Source organism: Ovis canadensis, chromosome 4 (genome assembly GCF_042477335.2).
Source record: "Ovis canadensis isolate MfBH-ARS-UI-01 breed Bighorn chromosome 4, ARS-UI_OviCan_v2, whole genome shotgun sequence".
Taxonomy (NCBI): Eukaryota; Metazoa; Chordata; class Mammalia; order Artiodactyla; family Bovidae; genus Ovis; species Ovis canadensis.
This window is the reverse complement of record NC_091248.1, coordinates 35,200,537-35,221,558: the sequence shown is the minus strand read 5'-3', so window position 1 is coordinate 35,221,558 and position 21,022 is coordinate 35,200,537. Positions and strand designations below refer to the sequence as shown.

The 21,022-nt window shown below is 36.2% G+C and overlaps 1 protein-coding gene across 1 annotated transcript in view; it reads right to left on the bottom strand.

Annotated features, from left to right (window-relative positions):
• Window positions 1–21,022, bottom strand: part of SCIN (scinderin) — a 79,057-nt gene that overhangs the window by 42,889 nt on the left and 15,146 nt on the right. The window contains exon 4 of the mRNA XM_069586628.1: window positions 9,010–9,159. Within this exon, the coding sequence (XP_069442729.1) occupies window positions 9,010–9,159 (150 nt within the window). The remainder of the gene's footprint in view (window positions 1–9,009; window positions 9,160–21,022) is intronic.

The following is a 21,022-nucleotide window of genomic DNA, read 5'->3' as shown; positions in this document are numbered from 1 at the left end:
CATGCACAGCCCGTACAAGAATGCCAGTTGCAAGCAGGCCCTGGATGTTTGTCCCGGAGCTGCTTGTTTTACCTCCTCTGCAGAAAATAAAATCCATGACAAATTTGTTTCTTAGGTTATTGAATTTTTGTGTCATTGATAAGAAGCACTTGCATCACCTAAAGAAAAATGCAGCTAGAAAGAAGAAAAAGTGAACAGAAAATTCAGCCAAATAGTGAACCATTTGCCCTTACCCATGTAAAGGAGAATAAGATGAAATTATTATTATATATTTTAATATTTAATTTACAAAATGAATGTCAATGAGTTGTGAATCACTGAATCTCAGAGATCTATCCCTTTGATATTTGAGTCTGGTTAATTCTTAGCACAGGGATAAGAAAAAAGTCACCTGAAACTGCCAAAAGAAATACAGTCTTACTATCAGTTCTTTTTTTTTTACTCTCTCTCTCTATATTTGTATACACTTATGGTTTTTCCAGTAGTCATGTATGGATATGAGAGCTGGACTGTGAAGAAACCTGAGCGCCAAAGAATTGATGCTTTTGAACTGTGGTGTTGGAGAAGACTCTTGAGAGTCCCTTAGACTGCAAGGAGATCCAACCAGTCCATTCTGAAGATCAGCCCTGGGATTTCTTTGGAGGGAATGATGCCAAAGCTGAAACTCCAGTACTTTGGCCACCTCATGCGAAGAGTTGACTCATTGGAAAAGACTCTGATGCTGGGAGGGATTGGAGGCTGGAGGAGAAGGGGACGACAGAGGATGAGATGGCTGGATGGCATCACTGACTCGATGGACGTGAGTCTGAGTGAATTCCGGGAGTTGGTGATGGACAGGGAGGCCTGGCGTGCTGCGATTCATGGGGTCGCAAAGAGTCGGACACGACTGAGCGACTGAACTGACTGACATATACATAATCACTAATATCACAGCAAACATGAGGAGAAATATTACTAATAGAGAAACATGCCATTCTAGTGTAATATTTGTGTTCGTTTATCAATTCAGATATAGGGAAGTGCCACCCTTCCACACAGGCCATCTGTCATGAAACTGCACTATTCTGTTGATAGGGCTTATCACTCTTCCCTCACTTCAGCTACAAACTAAAGGAGAAATTACCTCATTCAGAAAAGCTTGCCAAGTAGTATTAGCTTGGATGGACTATATAAAGTGACATCTTATCAGTAAGGTCATGAATCTTTATGTTGAACTTTGGTGTGATAAAGTAAATTATTTGAAAAATCATCTTCTTATAGTTTATGGTTAGCTATACTTTTACTATATTTCTTATCTTTGTTCAGAATATTTCAACTGCCCCCACTGGATGAGCCAAGGAGGAACAAAGTGGGTATCTGAATTAAATACTAGACAAGACTTGGCTGGTGGCTCAGAGGTAAAGAATTTGCCTGCAGTGCTGGAGACCCAGGTTCAATCCCAGGGGTTGGGAAGATCCCCTGGAGGAGGGCATGGCAACCCACTCCAGTATTCTTGCCTGCAGAATCCCAAAGACAGAAGGGCTTGGCAGGCTGCAGTCCATAGGGGCGCAAAGATTTAGATACAACTGAAGCAACTGAGGATGCATCCAATAAAAATATTTGTTAAAATAAATAACAAATGAACAGCACCTTGAACAGTGCCTGGCACAGAAAATAAGCTATCAATAAGTGGTAGATACAAGTAGCTACAGCAATTGTAGTGCTGTTAGAAGCATAGCCTTGCAGCATGCCCTAATTGTCACTATAATTCTGTTGATTTGGCATGTGTACTAAGTATCATTTGCTGTAAAGTAAAACGGGGGATAATTTAAGTGTACTGCAACAGAGAGAAGAAATGGAAAGATTTCTATTTGCTGGTACCTGATACTTCCTCTCTACTTAATATGTAATATGAGGATTAGTCTAGAGAGAGTGGCAAATATTTTTAATCCTCTTACCTCAAAAATCTTTGAATGGTAAACCCATAAATGGACCACATGCCTCTCATAACAATGTTATTTCAATCACACAACAAATTCTGGTGAACTTCTCTGGGGTGCCAGACACCACGCGACATGACTAGGAAATTCCAAAGTATGTAAGACATTGTTCAATTTCCCAAGAACTAAAAGAGGCTGGAAAATAAAGGAGGGGTAAACAAGAAAGCTAAAGCTACTTGGATAGCACACGAAGAGAAGTGTACTTCTCTAACAAGCACATTGCTCTACCAAAATGTTTTCTATTGTCTCTTAGTGTTAATATGCTTATTGTGCCTACTGACCAAACTAATATCTTACACAACTCAGATGTCCATCCTCGCAAAGCATAAAGTTGTGACTAACAGGGAATTAAGAGGGTGAGAGGTGGTTCCCCGGTGGCTCAGGCAGTAAAGAATCTGCCCGCCGTTGTAGTAGATGCAGATTCAGTCCTTGGGTCAGGAAGATCCCCAGAGAAGGAAATGGCAACCCACTCCGGTATGCTTTCCTGGGAAATCCCATGGACAGAGGAGCCTGGCCAGCGACAGTCCATGGAGTCACAAAGAGCTGGACACGACTTAGTGACTGAGGACACACACAAGAGCAACAGAGACTAATTTAATGAGTGATGTGTGTGTGTGTGTGTGTGTGTGTGTGTTACAAACCCCCCAAAACAACCTTGTGTTTTACATTTAAGGAGTTCAAAATACCCATGTTTATTCCCTAACACTAAAATCCTGTGATTTTTATTCTTATTTATACTATTTCCATATAAATCTTTAGACCCTTTAAAAATACTACATACTCGTTGTTCCAAAATTGTCATGAGGGGATTTTCAAAATAGCTCCCAATTTCTATTTAGTGGTACTTCTTTGGTTCATTTGACACTATCCTACAAAGATAAATGGGGGTTGATATATTTAATCAAAAATCACCCCCAGAAAATAAAGTTTCTCCTATTCTCTGGGGTATCACTTTCAAAATGATCAAGATTGATTCAAATATACAGTATTATTTTAGTTAAAAGATTAAAATATAATCCCATATAAATCCAGTAAACTCAAGATTATGCTATGAAAGCAAACATTTCCATGAAGAAGCTTCATGGAATGTCAACAGAATTATAAATTTGCAAATTCTAACTTGCTTTTTCTTCATCTTTTACTTTATGTGATAAAAATGTATGACTATTCCAGTGCTTAGATTATTAAACATTCAAAAGCATTCCTGCTTTTAATTTCTGTAAATTCAAATTGTACAACCTTGGGATGCATTAGTACCCCAGCCTTTAATGTAAAGTATTGGAGAAAAATAAATATGTAGGGTGATTTCAAAAATAAAGCCCTACATCTCTATAGTTTCTTAGAGTTCATGGAGTGCATTACTTTTAACATAGGCGTCAGGAGAGGCAGCACCAGGATTATTGACAGTGGCCGTTCAAAGTGGTCAAGGGTGGTGGCCAGCACTGATGTGTGCTAGAGTGAGAGGAGGGTTTTGGACTCTACGTGAACAAAAATAGACATGGTGTCCAATTTTACTGAACACTAAATGGGGAAGTGACTAGACCTGGGAAGGAAGATTTTACAGATGGCAAGACCCAAATGTAGCTCCTGGGGGCCTGCGCTTTCACAGAATGAACAGTTTTAGACCATCAGCTATCTATTTCTTCCTGTACTAGGTATTCTCACCTGGAGAACATACAATCTACCTAATACATGGGAAGGCAGATAAGCTCAAGAGTCGGTTATCACTTTCCAGGAGGTAAGTTGTAACTGTTGATTTATAGAAAGAAGACTAGCAGAATATATAGATTATGCTTATCTAAACACTAACTGCTCCTATATCAATGTTGTCAGATTTAAAAGTTAATCAGTCATATGGCTTTCTTCATATCTTTGCCAACACTATCATCTAAAACACAGGAAAATTTTTAAAGCAATACTGTCCTCTATGCAAGAGGAACACAAATGTAATTGGTTATCTAGTAACTCAAAGTTCGCAGTTAATTGTATTAATTATCTTCATATGAACGAGCAATGAGTTAGAGCTGATAACTCTAGATAATAACTCAGATAATAAGGCAGTACCTTGCCCTCAAGGAATTTAGTGTAGCATCATAATTAAGATACAAATTTCACTGGGCAAAGTACTTCAGGGAAATATAACTAAAATTTTACTCTTTGTCTAAACAGACATCTCTAAAGGATAATTTAAGAAACACCTTTATAATTCAACTCTAGATTTTACTTACAAGATACTCAGATCTTAAATATAAATATCCATCATCCATCATGAATATCTAATCAACTTGGCAAAAAAATGACTGAATAAATTTTCGTATTTTCAAGCAATTATGACTTAAAATAACAAGATGAACATAATTACTATATGGGGAGATCCTCTAGAGATTATCTTATATGCTATTTTCACACAGTTTAAAATACAGAAGCTTGGGAGGGATGTATTGGGAGTCTGGGGTTAGGAGATGCAAACTACTATATACAGAGTGGATAAACTACAAGGTCCTGCTGTATACAGCACAGCGAACTATATCCAATATCCTGTGATTTTGGAAAGAATATGAACAAAATGTATATATAAGTGAATCACTTTGCTATACAGCAGAAATTAACACAAGATTGTAAATCATCTATACTTCAAAAAATAAATTTTAAAAAATGGTAATATAAAGTACATAAGTTTTATCATGAGAAATCTTTCGGCTTCTGATGGCATCACTCTGACCATGCTTTCCAGCATTTGAGGACCCTGCAATCTGTTCCTACTCTTGGGCTATGTTTTAGATTCAGTGCATGCTTATCTTCTCAATCAGACAATAAAATGTGGCCTCTGAACTTGATTGGGAACCAACCTGGTGATCAATAAACACTGACTGACTGAATTGTCAAATGACATTCTAAGTTTTCTTTCCAGTTTTCTCTTGTAATCCAAAATTTAAAACAATGATTGTACATATGACTTTCCAGGGAGCCTTAGTGCTTTTTATAGAAGCAAGAAATCTAACAGTTCAACAACACAGCATCTGTTCATAATTTCCCTGTAGTATTTTTACTGCCAGGATTCCTTCTCCAGCATGTACAGTGATTATGGGCTAAACAAGTTCATTAAATTACACTGAAAAAAACTCTTTCCCGGTTAGTTGCTTTGTTGTTGTTTCAAACTACTTGCTCCTTCTTTTTGCTGTCTACCCTATAGATAGCAAGATGCTGTCTTTTTTAAAAATGAGAGTCTATAAAACATACTGATAAATTATTCACCTTTGCTATTCTTCCTCCCTCCTGATGTTTAGAGAATGAGTAGAACCAACAATGAAAGTTTGAGACCTTCGGGCTAGTGAGATATTTGATTTTCCTTCACATTCACTGATTATTTTAAATAGGAAAAGAAAAAAGATGAAGAAAAAAAGCTTTACATAATTTATATGCAGCTTTTCATGGTAAATATGCTTACAAAGAGGAGAAAACCAGCACAGAGGAAATGCGACCCTAGTTACAGGCTTTAATTAGTTATGCTTATAGTATCACTTTCATTATTTAGGCATATGACTTTTAAAAGTGCTGAAGATACAGAGAAGACGCTGACCACACATCCTGTTTCCCCAGACGGTTCTTGTTAATGCATGCGATGTCCTGTCTGGTCAGCGCCCCCCGTTACTCTCCTGTGTGTTTGGTTTTAAAGGATTATAAATGTATGATCATCCTAGAGATAAGCCATATGAAAACAGTGTGAAAATATTACAATACTGTGATCAATAGATAGTTGAACCACCTCAAAATAAACATCAATTTTTCAAAAGACTCTCAGAAAAATTACTTTTCTTTATTTTCTGTGTTGATCACTTGAATGTGTTACAGACATGTTCCAAAAATTCAGCATTGAATATGGAGTCATGCCAATCGCATCATTTAATTGGTTGAAAAGTCCTTGAGTTCAAGCCATTACCAACCTTCATATATAGACTTTTCAAAATTTTGGGAAATAACTTTTTAAAATTCTCATTAAAAATGAGTCACTTAAAAGATCTATTTTAGAAGATATTCTGAAAGATTTTTTAGAATCCTCTAGCAAAGTCAACAGTTGCATTAGAATCTCAGAAAAAAAAAAGTGGCATTCCATCATCTTAAACAAGGTAACCTTTTTTTGACCCTGTGCTATGGACCACTTTGGACCATTTTTGCCAAGTCTGTGAACCCCTACTAATGAATGTATTTTTAAAATGTTTAAAATAAAATACTATTACAATGAAAACCAATTATATTAGAATACAACCATCAAAAATAAAAATATATGTTAAAAAAACAAACATGATAAAGTAGTAAATAAGCTCCTTCATATACTCATTACATAATATTATTGACTAGCAAGTCTAATAACTGCCATAATTATCAAATAGTGTTAAGCGTAAATGATATTTTGAAGTTGTCTGCAATACCTATAGCGTGATCCGAAAAGTCACAGGTTCTGCTCGTGCTACTGTGGTTTATTAACTACATTCACAACTGGAGAAATTTTTCATGAAGAGGTTAGTGAAAATGAAACTGTGATTTTTTTCCCAACCAAGTTCATGAACTTTCTGAATTCTATTGTTACAGGTACAACATTAAGAAGGCCTAAAAGTCAAACTAGTTTATCGTAAGTGCATACTTAATTCATCAAACAACTACTTACCCAGGTAATCAAGCTACAAAAGAACATTTCTAAAAACAAAACTTCCCATTGAATGCTTTTTAACAACAAAAAAAGAAGGCTTCCACTGAAAATTCACTTCAGATCAGTTGTGAGAACTGTCAATCATAACGCAGTATACATTGAGTATACTAAATAGAAACAAAGTAGGCATTTTCTAGGAGTTTTTCTAGAAAACAAAGATCCCCTAAAGCACAGACAAAGCATTTTTATATTAAACAGTGTGTCCCTTATTCCTATCTCTAATATTTTAAAATCAGTTACATTGTTACAAAATTTTTTCCTCAGATTTGCATTACCTCGTTTTAATTTAACAGCATCATACAGTCATACTTAAGCTTTTATTTCTCAGAACTTTGAATGAAATCCAACAAGCAAACACATCAAAAATATATATGCACAGTTAAAGCCCTCAGCCTCAGCAACTTCATTCTCTGGAACAGACCAAAATGACTGGTAATTAAACATGTGGAATCACAGATCATTGGAACCTAAAGGGACCCAAGAAGCCACTTTGTCTAACCCTCACTTTACTAATGAGGAACCAGAGACAATGAGAGTTTAAGGGACTTCCAAGATGACATGGAGAAGCTAGCCTGACAACTAATGCAACACTCCCTCCCTCCAACTCCCGGCAAGGACCAATTGTGTTCCAGGGGCCACTTCTATCAAAATATAGCTATTGAAACAAGGGGTTACAATCAATTAGAAATACATCTTATTTATAGGTTTTTGCTTCTCAATATGAGAATTAGATAACTTAAATGATGGTCACATTTCCAGAAGAGAGGTCTTTAAAAAATATGAAAAGGTTAAGAATTTGCTGTAAGTAGTTTCAAGGTCTAATTTATTGGTAATGTAATTTTGACTATTGAAAACCCAGGTAAGCCATTCCTAATTTTATTTTTTCAGATGGTCTTTTTCCTCTGATTGTAAAAGGAACCCATTATGATAAATTTTGAAAACACAAATGAAGAGGAAGATAATAAGAAGACATATATCCAGAGTCAAAGACATTATTGATAATATTGGTAATATTTCAGCATATTTCTTTCCAGATATAAATGTATATATGAATATACAGCTATATGGTATAAACTTTCATATTCAGATAATATTACACATAAAGTTTTACAGCCTATCCTTTCTCTTAGCATTACACCAAGATCATCTTCCCATTGAATTCAAATTATTTCTAAAACATTAACATGAAAATTTGTGTTTAGTGGCTATTAAAGTAAAAAAGTTTAAAGACACTATAATCAATAAAATGATTCCATTATATAATTTTCGTTTACTGGATTATGTAGCCTAGCATTGGATCAGGTAACTCTAAGGCATTAAATTGCTCTAAATAAAAATATATTAAAAATATATGTTTATAAAACTGTCTTTAGAAAAATTTAAATGCAAATGGCTAAAATCTTTGGGGAGAGGGTGTAATATCCTAGGAAATTAGAGAAATGAAAACTCAAAGAGAAAAATGGGAAGATTCAAAAAGGTACTACGATAGGAAATGCTGACAGGGCTCTGTAAAGTCATGAAGGAACACAGTACTTATGCAAGGAAGCAGCAACTGGTACAAATATTTAGGGCCTAGCTCACATAGGAATTCAACAAATATTTGTTAAATAAATGAATGGGAATCAATTTACCAACATGTATTTAGAGAGTTGAATATGATTATATCCTTTGACTGACAATCTTATTTAAGGGAATATATACAATATTTATACTCAGGGTCTCACTGTAGTTTTCTTAAAAGGGAAAAAAACTGTTCACAACTAAATGTTCAGGACTGGTATACCGATTAAGTAAATGACAGAGATGTAAAGAGCCATACAGACAATTCATGTTAATTTAACAACTATACTAAAATTATAAATGCCTTACCTATACTATAAATCTTAGTTTAAAATGACTGAAATATTTAAAATATTGGTGTATTTAATCACCTGGTATAAGACTTTATTTCATTCTTTTAATGAAATACTTAATTTTCAAATTGAAAAAAATCACTACGTTAAAAAAAGTTGAGAAGCTCAAATAAATACATTATTGTTTTTCTTCCAAAATATTTTCTTACAGTCAATCTCAAAGGTGTTGCCCACCTATCAGTCCTTGAATATCACAGAAGATAGGGAATAAGACTTCCTTTGATAGTCATTCCAGTGGTGGGGAAAAACAGTTGTGATACTCTATTCTCCTAGTACCATGACTTAGAAAACTCTGATACATCCTCTTACCTAATCTGAGCTTATCAGAGATGTTATTAAATCTAACACACAAGCTCACACATACAGCTTAGAGTGGCAAGCTTTTAAAAACCTACACAACTCATAATACCTGTATAAGCTCTGATGGTTCACTCCCTTCTTCTACCACAATTAGCTGAGATCTTCCTTTCCTTTCATTGTCCCGAATGCCAGTGGCAACCTGGCTGGCCTTCAGACGCTCATACTTGTTGCAAGAGGATCCACACCACTGGTAAATTTCCTAAAAGAAAGAGACAGATCTTTTGACCTCAAGAATACATGACAGACATTCAGCCCGGGTATAATACACACTGTGATTAATTAGGAAAAAACACAAAGGCATAAAAATTAAAGTTATCCATTGTTGAGGTATATATAATTTGATATATTTAATTTATACCTCATTCTGTATCCTGTTGCTTTCAGTTAGCATTATAAAGTGGGCATTTTTAAACATGGAAAATATAAATACATATCTCAGCATTCTCTGTATATAATCCACAAAGTACAATTTATGAAAGTAAACTTATACAAGTTATATAAATTTAGAATAATAAATCTAACATTCTTCAGAAAGTTAGTCAAGAATCTACTACAATAGTTATATGATCTTGCTGATCATAAAAAATGATATCACTTTTGTAAAGCAATTTAACAGTCTTTACCGAGTCATAAAAAGTTAAACCTTTGACCCAGTAATACAATATCACTAACTGGAATTTATTTTAATAAATTATTCATAAAGAAGAGAAAAAAACACGTGTACGGGCACTTTTCACTGCTGAGATTTTTGTAAGGCATTGAAAAGACATTAAATGCTCAACAATAGGATAAGTTATATAAATTATGATATATAGAGAATATACTTAAATATAAAAATTATACTTTAACAGAAATTTTAAAAAATAGAAACAGAACAGTAGTTTGATAAATAGTAAATCAAATACATTACTCACCATTTATATTACAGTATATATTTTGGACTTAGGTACAGTGTTCCAAAAGTATCAGTAACAAATGTACAGTAACAAAAAATGTCATTTTCTCCACTAAATGTGATTTAACACAAGAAAGAAGTGTAATGGTACCCAGGCTGGTGGGATGTGGGAGGAGGTATTATCACACACTATTAAGGTGACAGATACTGAGACAGGCTCTGTTTTCAAGGGCAGTGTGGCGTCATATCAAAAAATTACATGTGCTTTTAGAATCAGGACCGTTTCTAGGAATTTTATAGACGTATCAGACATCAGATACAAAAACAAAGAAACAAAACAAAATGCCCGTTCAATAGGGAAATCAACACAAAAATGTCATTATGTGGATACTACAGACTCTCCTTCAGTGGTTAGAAATCGAGGATAATGTTTAAACACTGATGTTGAAAATATCCAGGTACATCATAAAGACTTAAATAAAACCACACAATCATACGGTTCCATTTAACTAGATACAAAATTATAAGCTCTGTTGCTGCCTTTGCAGGAAAACGATTTTTAAAGCTACACAGTATCTCATGGGGAGGGGCACATATTTGCAGAAAGAAAACCTCCAGTTTTTAATCTGTCAGTGTTTTTATCCTTTTTTTTTTAAAATAATGTCACTCATTTATTAAGTGCTTATTAGGAGCTAGATGTTGGAAATGGAGAGGAATGAGTGAACACTAGCAAGGAGAGACTGACATGCAGATAACGAAGGCTAACAATATGTTTGCATTATCGCTGGTTTTCAAAACGTTTCCATACATACTTGTCTAGTCAATCTGGAGAGGAGGCTGCACTGTGGTTAAGTGTAAAGGAGACAGACTTGAGCAGCCCTTTACTATGCGACTTTATGTTTGCAAACTTTCAAACGAGGGAATAAAATAAAACAGCACCCTCAAAATCAGAGGAACAGTCTCTTTTCTCTGATACAGTCCAGAGTTGTTTCTTCATTCAAAGATAGCTTACTATTGCCTAAAATTGGGCAGGCTCCCTGTGGGGGTGCAACTTCACAGCACACAGGCCAATAACAGTTTCTCTAACCCCTTAAGCTGTACCCCCAACTCCCATGTTCCTTATTCATCTGCTCCACTTTCCTTTTCAAGAATAAAATATAACTATTAGGAATTCATAAAAGTAAAAGGGACTGTGCCTTGCAACTCCCTCCATTTCAGAATCCGATCTAGTTATTCAACATGCTTAAGGGAGTGGGGTTTTTTTCCTTCTTCTTTTTTTTTTCTTTTTTCTACACCTGGGCTTCTGAATATGAGACTCATATTTGGAGGTGATTTGAATACCAGGTCCACGTTAACAATTACAAACAGTGAAAACAAATGGTTCCCCATGATCAGCCAATATCTTATCACTGAGCATTAAAATCAGATGTTAGAGTAGGATAGTGATTTTTTTTTTTTAATATGGATATCTGAGCCTACCCTTTAGGGACTCTCAGGTGTGTTCTAGGCAACTGCGTTTACTGACACTTCCCTGATAACTCTAAGCATTAAACCAGGGCTGGAACATCTGCTGGTCTCTAGGAGCAAACTGCACCCAGCAGGTGTTGCAGGGAATCTATCATTTCTAATTACCCCATGAAGCAAAGCAGGCTACTCTGCCAGTGCACTTGGGCTCTTAGCTTAAGTACCTTTTCTACCTTGTTCCATGATATTTTGCAATTGATTTTTTTCTTAGTAGATCTGAGAGAACAAACTTCTAATATTCACATTACAGTGAAATATAAGAAGTGGATAAGACGTTATCTCTCAAGATTTCTCAGACTGTTAGCCACTTTCATTACTGATTTGCTCTGTATTTTTATATTAATCCAATAGATGTTTATATTCTCCCTACTTTAGTTTTATAAATGACCTCTTACCTACTTCAAAGAAATTATATAAAATCACACTAACTGTAAGGAAATCAAACCAGTCAGTCCTAAAGGAAATCAGTCCTGAATATGCATTGGATAGACTCATGCTGAAACTGAAGCTCCAATACTTTGGCCACCTGATGCGAAGAACTGACTCATTTGAAAAGACCCTGATCCTGGGAAAGATTGAAGGCAGGAGGAGAAGGGGATTACAGAGGTTGAGATGGTTGGATGGCATCACCAACACGATGGACATGAGTTTGAGGAGTTAGTGATGGACAGGGAAGCCGGTGTGCTGCAGTCCAAGGGGTCGCAAAGAGTTGGACACAACTGAGCGGCTGAACTGAGTTTTTATTAGTGTTTGTAAAGCATTAAGGAAGCCTGGTAAAATATGTTTAAAAATGAATTATAGTTAATGATAACTTTATAAATATTATTACTTAACATAGAATTTTACAATATTCCTTGGACCCCAAAATATTTTCTATGATATAACTTTGAGAGCTTTTTATGTGCAGTATCAATTCACAGATAAATTTAGTTTTAGAAAATATTCCTCACCATTGCTTAGAGACCAGTTTCAACCTTTAAGATAGAAAAAATATATCTAGGAAAAACTCATAAAAATGATAAAACTTTTAAAAGTGAAGTTTTCTTTTTAACTCAAAGAAGACTAAATCATCAAAGAAAGCATTGCCAAAAAATTTCTTATTGAGGATGAAAACGGATGTTGTGTGTTATGCTTACTCTTTTATTATTTTCACCTTTTTTTGTGATATTTCTAGAAGTAACATAGTTTATTTACTAGATTTAATTTTCAGTGATTAACTTAGACAAGAAATGCAATAAAATATGGACTTTAAATTGCTAAAAGCCAGAACTGTTTAAAAAGTTAATAAAAAAATAAAATTAAAACTTTTTAAGTTAATAAAAAACACTTTTCATTCAACACTGTGTTTTTTATACAAACATAGTTTGTTCAATTATGGACACTAAAATATATTTTAAATTTGGAACAGAATTTGAGCAATTCATTCAATTTGAGCAGTTCATATTTTACCACATGTAGGTGATGTGTTTAAGACATCTCATTTTAACAGAGTGCTACAGTGATGAAATGCATGTGTGCAGTACTATTAATAAGCTTCACTAGCCCAACACGCACCCTATTCAGAGGCAGTTGGTCAGGACTACTTCACCACTCTGCAAATGAGGAAACCTTGTACTCAATTGGTCCGATGCTTGAAAAACTCCCCTAATAATTCAACTTAACCTTTTTTTAGAGGACAAGGGCTAAAAAATAAGAAATTCTGTATAGAGCTAAAAAATATAACTGATGTGATAGGTTGATGTGTATTTTTGAAAAACAGAAAAAGTTTTCATTATAATTTAAATTGTTTTGATTATAATACTTGAGTGGTAGTTAGATAAACTTTTTGTAAATCTGATTTAAGTGTACTAGACACTGAAAATTATAAAGCAAATACAGTTTCAGGGGCAACTATTTTACCTTCTAAGATCCTAAAGACTTTAATAACTCAACACTAAACTTTACATTTTTGGCGGGAAAGGACATAAAAACTCCCTGTAAATATGGAAGTATCCATTCAATTCAGACTGAAGTCCGCTTAAATTTTGGCTGAAATTGGCTGATGTATGTATTGCTCATGAACATCTCGAGTAGAAACTTGTGAAGCCACAATTAACTCTTAATGTACAAACTATTTAAGGAAAGTAAAATTATTCTGGATAGTTGGAAGAAATAAGGGAGTAAAGACACTCTGTTACTGGCAATTAGTTTGGACCACCAGTAACAAGAAATAAAAGAAAGTGAGTGGTATTCATAGAAACAACCACACCGGGGGCAGACCAGAGGTTTCTAAAATTTCTTCTAAACTACATGGTCAGAGCCAACAAGTCAAACATCAAAGTGTAGCCAAACCTCATTTGCGGACAGGAAATAAGAGCAGAAATAAAACAATGGTTAATGATGCCCTTGAAGGGAGGCAAGATTTCAGAAGCTGAGTTTAAAGGAACTCTCCAATGATGAGAAACCTTGTACTCAATTGGTCCGATGCTTGAAAAACTCCCCTAATAATTCAACTTAACCTTTTTTTAGAGGACAAGGGCTAAAAAATAAGAAATTCTGTATAGAGCTAAAAAATATAACTGATGTGATAGGTTGATGTGTATTTTTGAAAAACAGAAAAAGTTTTCATTATAATTTAAATTGTTTTGATTATAATACTTGAGTGGTAGTTAGATAAACTTTTTGTAAATCTGATTTAAGTGTACTAGACACTGAAAATTATAAAGCAAATACAGTTTCACGGACTTGCTCCTTTTTCCAAGCTATTTATTCTAAATACATCTAAAAGTTTATAAAAGCGGGGGGGGGGGGCAGGAACAGACCTCCTACTCTCCTTGCTTCTATCGGTTTTATGTTTCCAGTGCTTAGTTTTTCCTTTGTTGTTGTTTAGTCACTAAGTCATGTCTGGCTCCTTTGTGAGCCCATGGACTGTAGCCCGCTAGGCTCCTCTGTCCATGGAATTTTCCCAGGCAAGAATACTGGAGTCAGTTGCCATTTCCATCTCCAGGGGATCTTTCCTACCCAAAGATCAAACCTGTGTCTCCTGCATTGCACGCAGGTTCTTGACCACTGACCTACCTTAGTTAACCAAATACAGAAGTTCATTCATATACCCCTCTAGGCTGAAGGGTCTTTAAGCATTGCTTTAAAAAAGATATTAACTTGCACAATATTTCCAAGAATCTCCATATTTTTAAACTTTAAAACATGATTTTTAGTTTTTGGATAAACAAATGTTCATTTATATTCTATTTTGTTGTTGTTTAAAGTCAAGCTACCTCAATATCCTTCAATGACATGTACATGTGTTTTTTTTAATTTAAATTTATTTATTTTAATTGAAGGCTAATTGCTTTACAATATTGTATTGGTTTTGCCATACATCAACATGAATCCGCCACGGGTGTACACATGTTCATTTGTGTTTTTAAAAGCGTCCTGACTGAAGGATAGAAGATGGATGCAGGGGGTGTGGATGGTCACAGAATGCTGAGCGACCAGAAAGGAGGAATTGCATGTGGGGCAGGACAGAGCAGTGCTGGTGGAGAAGCAGAGAGGAACAGAGGGATATTTATAAGACCAGAGTCTACAGGGAGGGTCAGCCATGCCTTGGATGGGTACTGGAGGACAGGGAAGGGGGGAAATGACTTGGACAACTCGAGCATGGCTGCAGCAGTGATGCCACTTATCAGGACCAAGCGACAGCTTTTGGGGCAAACTTTTCATAAGAAGAGAAGGTGAGATTGTGTTCTACTCAAAGTAGCTAGAAAATCAAGGAAGTCTTATAGTCACATCTTATTAAAATAATTTCCACCAGCCGCATAAGTAGGTGACTCAACTATTTTTAACTGACTTATTTGTTCTTTAGACATATGACTGTGAACTTCCCAGCACCTTTAGACATTTCCCATATTGAAATGGGAATGTTCAATAACCTGGGGGTGGGGCTTAAAAAGAATCTACATTAGGACTTCCTTGGCAGTCAAGTGGTTAAGACTTCCTACTTCCAATGCAGAAACATGGGTTTCATCACTGGTCAAGGAACTAAAATTCCATGTGACATGTGGCACAGCCAAAAAAAGTTAAAAATTAAAAAAAAAAAAAAAAGAACCTATACCAAAGGCCCAATCCCAAACCTTAAAATCAGAATTCCAGGAATCAAATCACAGGTTTCAGTACTCTTAAAACCTCTTCTAAATGATTCCAGTGTGAAACCATGATTGAGAATTAAAATATAACTCCTAATACCTTGAGAGCCATCTTTCTTAGTGCCCTCATCGATTCTCCAGTTACAGCACGCGTGTAGCTCTATTCCAGCGCTTCTAACATTCTACCTGATCATACTCTGATTTGTGTATGTGTTTGTGTCTCTCACCACTTCACAGCACCTTGAGGTCAAAGGCTATCTGGTTTTCATCTTTATATTCCAAACACCCAACACCATGCTAAGAACACACTAAATGCCATTCGTCCATAGTTTTACTGCAGAGTAAATTCTACAGATTTAAAATTAGGTTGATCTTCCCCATTTGTCTTCTTGTTGTCCCCAGTAGATCTAGTGGAGTACTTTGGAGTAAGGAAAAATGTATCCAGAACAAAGACCATTCTGCTCAGTTTTCAGTTTTAAAGTTAGCCTCTGTAAGTCATACTAGAGACAAAAGTCTGAAAGCCAACAAAATTTTAATTTAAAAGAAACTTGATTTTGCCAGAGTTAAGGGTTTTGCAGGGGAGGAGTGAGGATGTGGTCTAGAAAGTCAGATGTGTATATCAAGAACCACGGTCTTGGCCTTAGGGACTAGAGTGCACTGCAGGAACCACCAAGAGGGCAGCAGTGTGAAATAGTGTAAGTCTAGTTTGTCTGGTCCAAAAAAAGTAGGTCATTACAAGCGGACGAGGAAACATGACCAGGTGCAATGAATCTTTGAGAAGAGCTTGGTAAACTTCTTGTCCTACATGTTGGTCATACATTTATCTGTGATGCTGAGCATGAGAGCAGAAACAACTCTGGACAGTGTCCAGGCAGTTGGACTAACAGGTATTGGCAACAACTTGGACACACTGTTCCCAAAACTTTTATGTGGCATAGGAAAAACTAAGCAGAACGCCTTAGGGTGGGTACAGTTGCGGCTGACAGAACCGGGAAGAGCCTTGCCGTGGAGATGTGGGCATCTCAGAAGACCAAAGTGAGGATACATTCCAGCAAATGCCTTAGGATAGAGGTCAAAGCCCAGCACTTAAGATTCAGTAAAATGTCAATGCCTCTAGGAAGGTTAGAGAGGAGGGAGGCTAAAGACTGGAAGCCAGACTCACACTTTCATTCTCAGCCCTCTCCCCATCCCAGGCCATTAACATTCCATACCCTTCCTCTGGGACGGGGGAGGGGGTGGGTGGGATAATCTGATGCGCTTTAATGACAACAACGCAGTGTCAACTGCAGCACAGGAGGCTCGTAGAAGAATGAGTTCACTGGATTTAGCAGAAGGCATTGATGCTCATAGGAAGTACAGTTTCAAAGAAACGGTGGGAGTGAAAGTCAGAAGACGTGGGTTGAAGGCCAGGTCTGGTCAATGAGGAAGTGTAGGCTGCTTTCTTGAAGCAGATGACTATGAGAGAGGGCAGGAGAGATTATAAATAGCAAGGCAGTAGGGCAACACTGCATAACTCACCAAATAAGTTAACAAGGGAACAGAACGTGCAGAACAGCATGATTGAAAACCCACCACAGCAATTATCCTTCAATTTAAAATAAATGAATTTTTTAAAGTAAATAAAATGGATAACCAACAAGAAAAAAAAATTCAGCACAGATTCCTATTTCTCTGAAACCTAATTCTCCACTAGTGGCTGGCTCTGATACACACTTCTAAAAGAGTTAACTTCAGATGCCAAACTTTGAGAACATGGGCTTTTTTTCATTATCACTCACATTCTCGGGTTACAGATGTTCTGTTGCAATATTAAGCTGTGATGTCATTAATTTCTACAAATTCCTCATATCTTTAAAAATAGTGGGAGAGTACTGATTCATAAATTCAGCAACATTAAAATATATATTTCAAAAGCATTTTTCCAATAATTCGGTAAATTCCAAATTGCTGAAATTTAGCCATGTCTCATATTAGTTACTGAAAATACACTAAATATAAGACAACTTATCCAAATCATCCTCTAAAATGATAATTTTCTTAACTTCCAAAGTGATTAAATGAATAATTTTGCAATTTCATGCTTTAGGTTGAGAAGATTATGCTGTCATGTCTGGGGAATATTTTGTCATTGTTGTTGTGCAGTCACGCAATCAGGTCCAACTCTTTTGCGACCCCATGGACTATAGCCTGCCAGCCTTTTCTGTCCATGGGATTTCCCAAGCAAGAAATCTTGGGGCAGGTTGCCATTTCCTTCTCCAGGGGATCTTTCTGACCCAGGGACCGAACCCTCATCCCTGCACTGGCAGACAGGTTCTTTGCTGCTGAGCCACCAGGGAAGCCCCTAGGGAATATTTACTGTAGTCTAAAATCCTATCACACCAAATGTTACTAAGGTATATGCCACATCACCTAATACTAGTGATTGTTTATCCAAAAAAAGCTCACTTTCCTCAAAAACAATCAAGATACAGGATGTAGGTTATACCCATAACCTTGGTGTTGGCCATGTGGCTTTAGCTGAATGACAGCTTGAGATGTTCAACCTATCTTCTTCATACCTGGGTCATGAAACACACTGGCTTCAGTAACAGCACTGGCTTCCCTTTGTGCCCACTAAAGCAGAAAGTGGTCATGAAATAGTTAACTCAATAACTGCTATTGAAATATTATGACAGAGATTTTGATTCCATTCTTCTTGGCTGACTGTGACACACCCCAAAAATAAAGTCCCCAAGGTAATTGCAAGATCTTATTACCTTTTAGAAACTTTTGGCAACATACCAACTGGTTAAAGGTTAGTAATATAAACACAGGTCATGTGGGTGTTTTTTCTAAACTACTTAGGAATTCAGAGCTTGAATCCTACTAGGATATCTCTAGGAGTGGTGGGAAATTTTCACAACATAAGAGGGAATCAGCTTCAAGTATGTAAGAAAATTATCCCAAATGTCTCCAATCAGCCACGAGAGCAGGAGAGAACTTGAAAGTCATTGGAAATATTAACTACATAAAATAAAGAAAATTTATTGTTAAATAGATCAATGTCCTTGAACCTTTTATAGAGACTCTTCCCTATGACATGAGCCTGGATTTATGGGGAATATTCCTATGACAGGTGTTACCTGTGGGAAGACAGCATGTTACCAGAGCTATAATCAGTCTAGCACAGCACTGAACTATGCAGCCCATTGTGGAAACTCAATACTTATTCAATAAAATAATAAGCAATTTCATTGTTGTTTAGTTGCTCAGTCGTGTCCAACGCTTTTGCAACCCCATGGACTATAGCCCACTGGGCTCCTCTGTCCATGGGATTTTCCAGGCAAGACTACTGGAGTAGGTTGCCATTTTCTCCACCAGGGGATCTTCTGAACCCAGGGATCAAACCTGCATCTCCGTGTCTCTTATACTGTAGGCAAATTCTTTACCATTAAATCACCAGGGAAGCCAAATAATCTCATTATTAATACTAATATCAGTAGATTCTAAGCCAGATTAGACATAATCTATTCTGAATTAAGCAGATTCTGAAACTGTTGCAAGATACTCTGGTATAGAGCCATACCACACTTCATAGAATGCAAAGGATGTAAACTATGAATAGAAAGATTCAGGTCTCATCCCAGATCGCTGCTCAACCTGCTTTAACGCAAGTGACTTTCTCATATCTTCTAAGGTGGTTTTTTCTGGAAACTGGGATGGTAACTGCCATTTTCAGATATGATTGTGTGTCAGACGGGACTGAATCATCATCAGCTGAGATCAGTATGTCACTAGAAACCACAGTCAAGATGAAAAAAAAAAAAAAACAAGGAAGTTACGGCTCAAAGATGTTAATGACTTGCTCAAGAGTTGGAAAGTTCAATTGGACACTATTCATGACAAAGAGATTATTGCACTTGCAAAGCAAATACATTATATATAAAATTTTTTTTTAGGAAAGAAATATTTTCAAGTAATAGCAATGATGAATTACATTATCAATGGGAATTATTAACGGACCCCAGAGCACATCTAATCAAATACCCAAATTTATAGATGAGAACCTGAGATTATATTCAACTTGATGAAAACTGAGGTCCACTTTCTCCATGAACCATATCACCTTATATATAAAAAGACTTTGTAAATTATAAAGGGATAAAGGGCTATAAAATATAGTTAAGAGAGAAAATTAATTATTGTACGTTAGCTGTGAGAGACTCCAAGTGCTGTGACTGTCTTTGGAAATGCACAGCTTAATACACCAGATCATCTATTTATATGTCATGATTTTGCTTGCTGGTGAGTGGAGAGAGAATAGTTATCTGTTTTCTGCCTAGATATGAAGGTTAGGACTTCTGGTTAGGAAGTCTGGTTAGGGCAACAGGATAGCATCTAAAGTTGAAAAGGACATTTCCCTGAAATTCACTGTGAAATACAGGGCAAGAATACTGCCATTCTGCATGTAGATGTCTAAACGTGACACTGGGAATTGTACTTTGGGCATTAGTAGCATACTCTCAACTATGCACACAGCTAGTACAATCCAAGACAGTCGGATTATACACTAGTAGTAATAAAAGTAGAGGTGACTCTTAGAGAACCCAATGCAGTTTAAAATTTGGGTCATTTTCCAAACCAATTACAACCTTAGCATATTCAATTTCTGTGCTCCTGCCAGCTTAATACTACTCACACTGAGCTTCGTGTAGTTCCATTTTTAAATTCCTTAGTATCACTTCTCTCTATATACATGAAATAAACTCTTTTGGCCTCTGACTGATGCTCTTCCCCAACATACTGCCTAAGGAGAGGCAGAAAAACAAAATACTTAGGTAGGAATCACTGTTCCCTGGTGGCTCAGTGGTAGAGAATCCACCTGCAATATAGGAGACATGGGTTTGATCCCTGGTTTGGGAAGATCCCCTGGAGAAGAAAAGGGCAACCCTGCCACTGCACGTGGTTTCCAGTAGTAGGAAATACCCTTTATTTCTACTTTTTTTTTTTCCCCTTCTACTTTTGAAACCTTACAAAGTTTTAAAGACTTAAGTCAGATATTGCCCATCCCACTAAAATACTTGACATTGGTACTTGTGCCTTTTCTTCTAACAATTCTGAGAGAATAACAAGTACGAAATAGTACTATGAGTGTGGATATATGGGATATATTAGCATTTGTTGAAACACTTTCCCTACACCCTTCAGGCAGGCTATTTACACTCATCCTACGTCCATGCTAAATTCTAGAATCTTTGCTTCCTGGGGGAATCAATTTCCCCCTCAAGCAATGTTTTCCCACACACATTTCAGGACAAAAATAATTAGAGGAAGCTCTGTTCAAGAAGAAGGGGAAATATATTAAGAATTATTCAATTTCTGTTCTATGGTAGGAAGAACTAAATCATTACTCCATTCTAATTAAGTTTATCAAAAGAAATAAAAACTTCTGAAGTTTTATGTGTCATTTAAATACTTGCCAACTAGTCGTATGATATGACTGCATCTCACGTAGCCATGACCACTTTCTAGTGTGT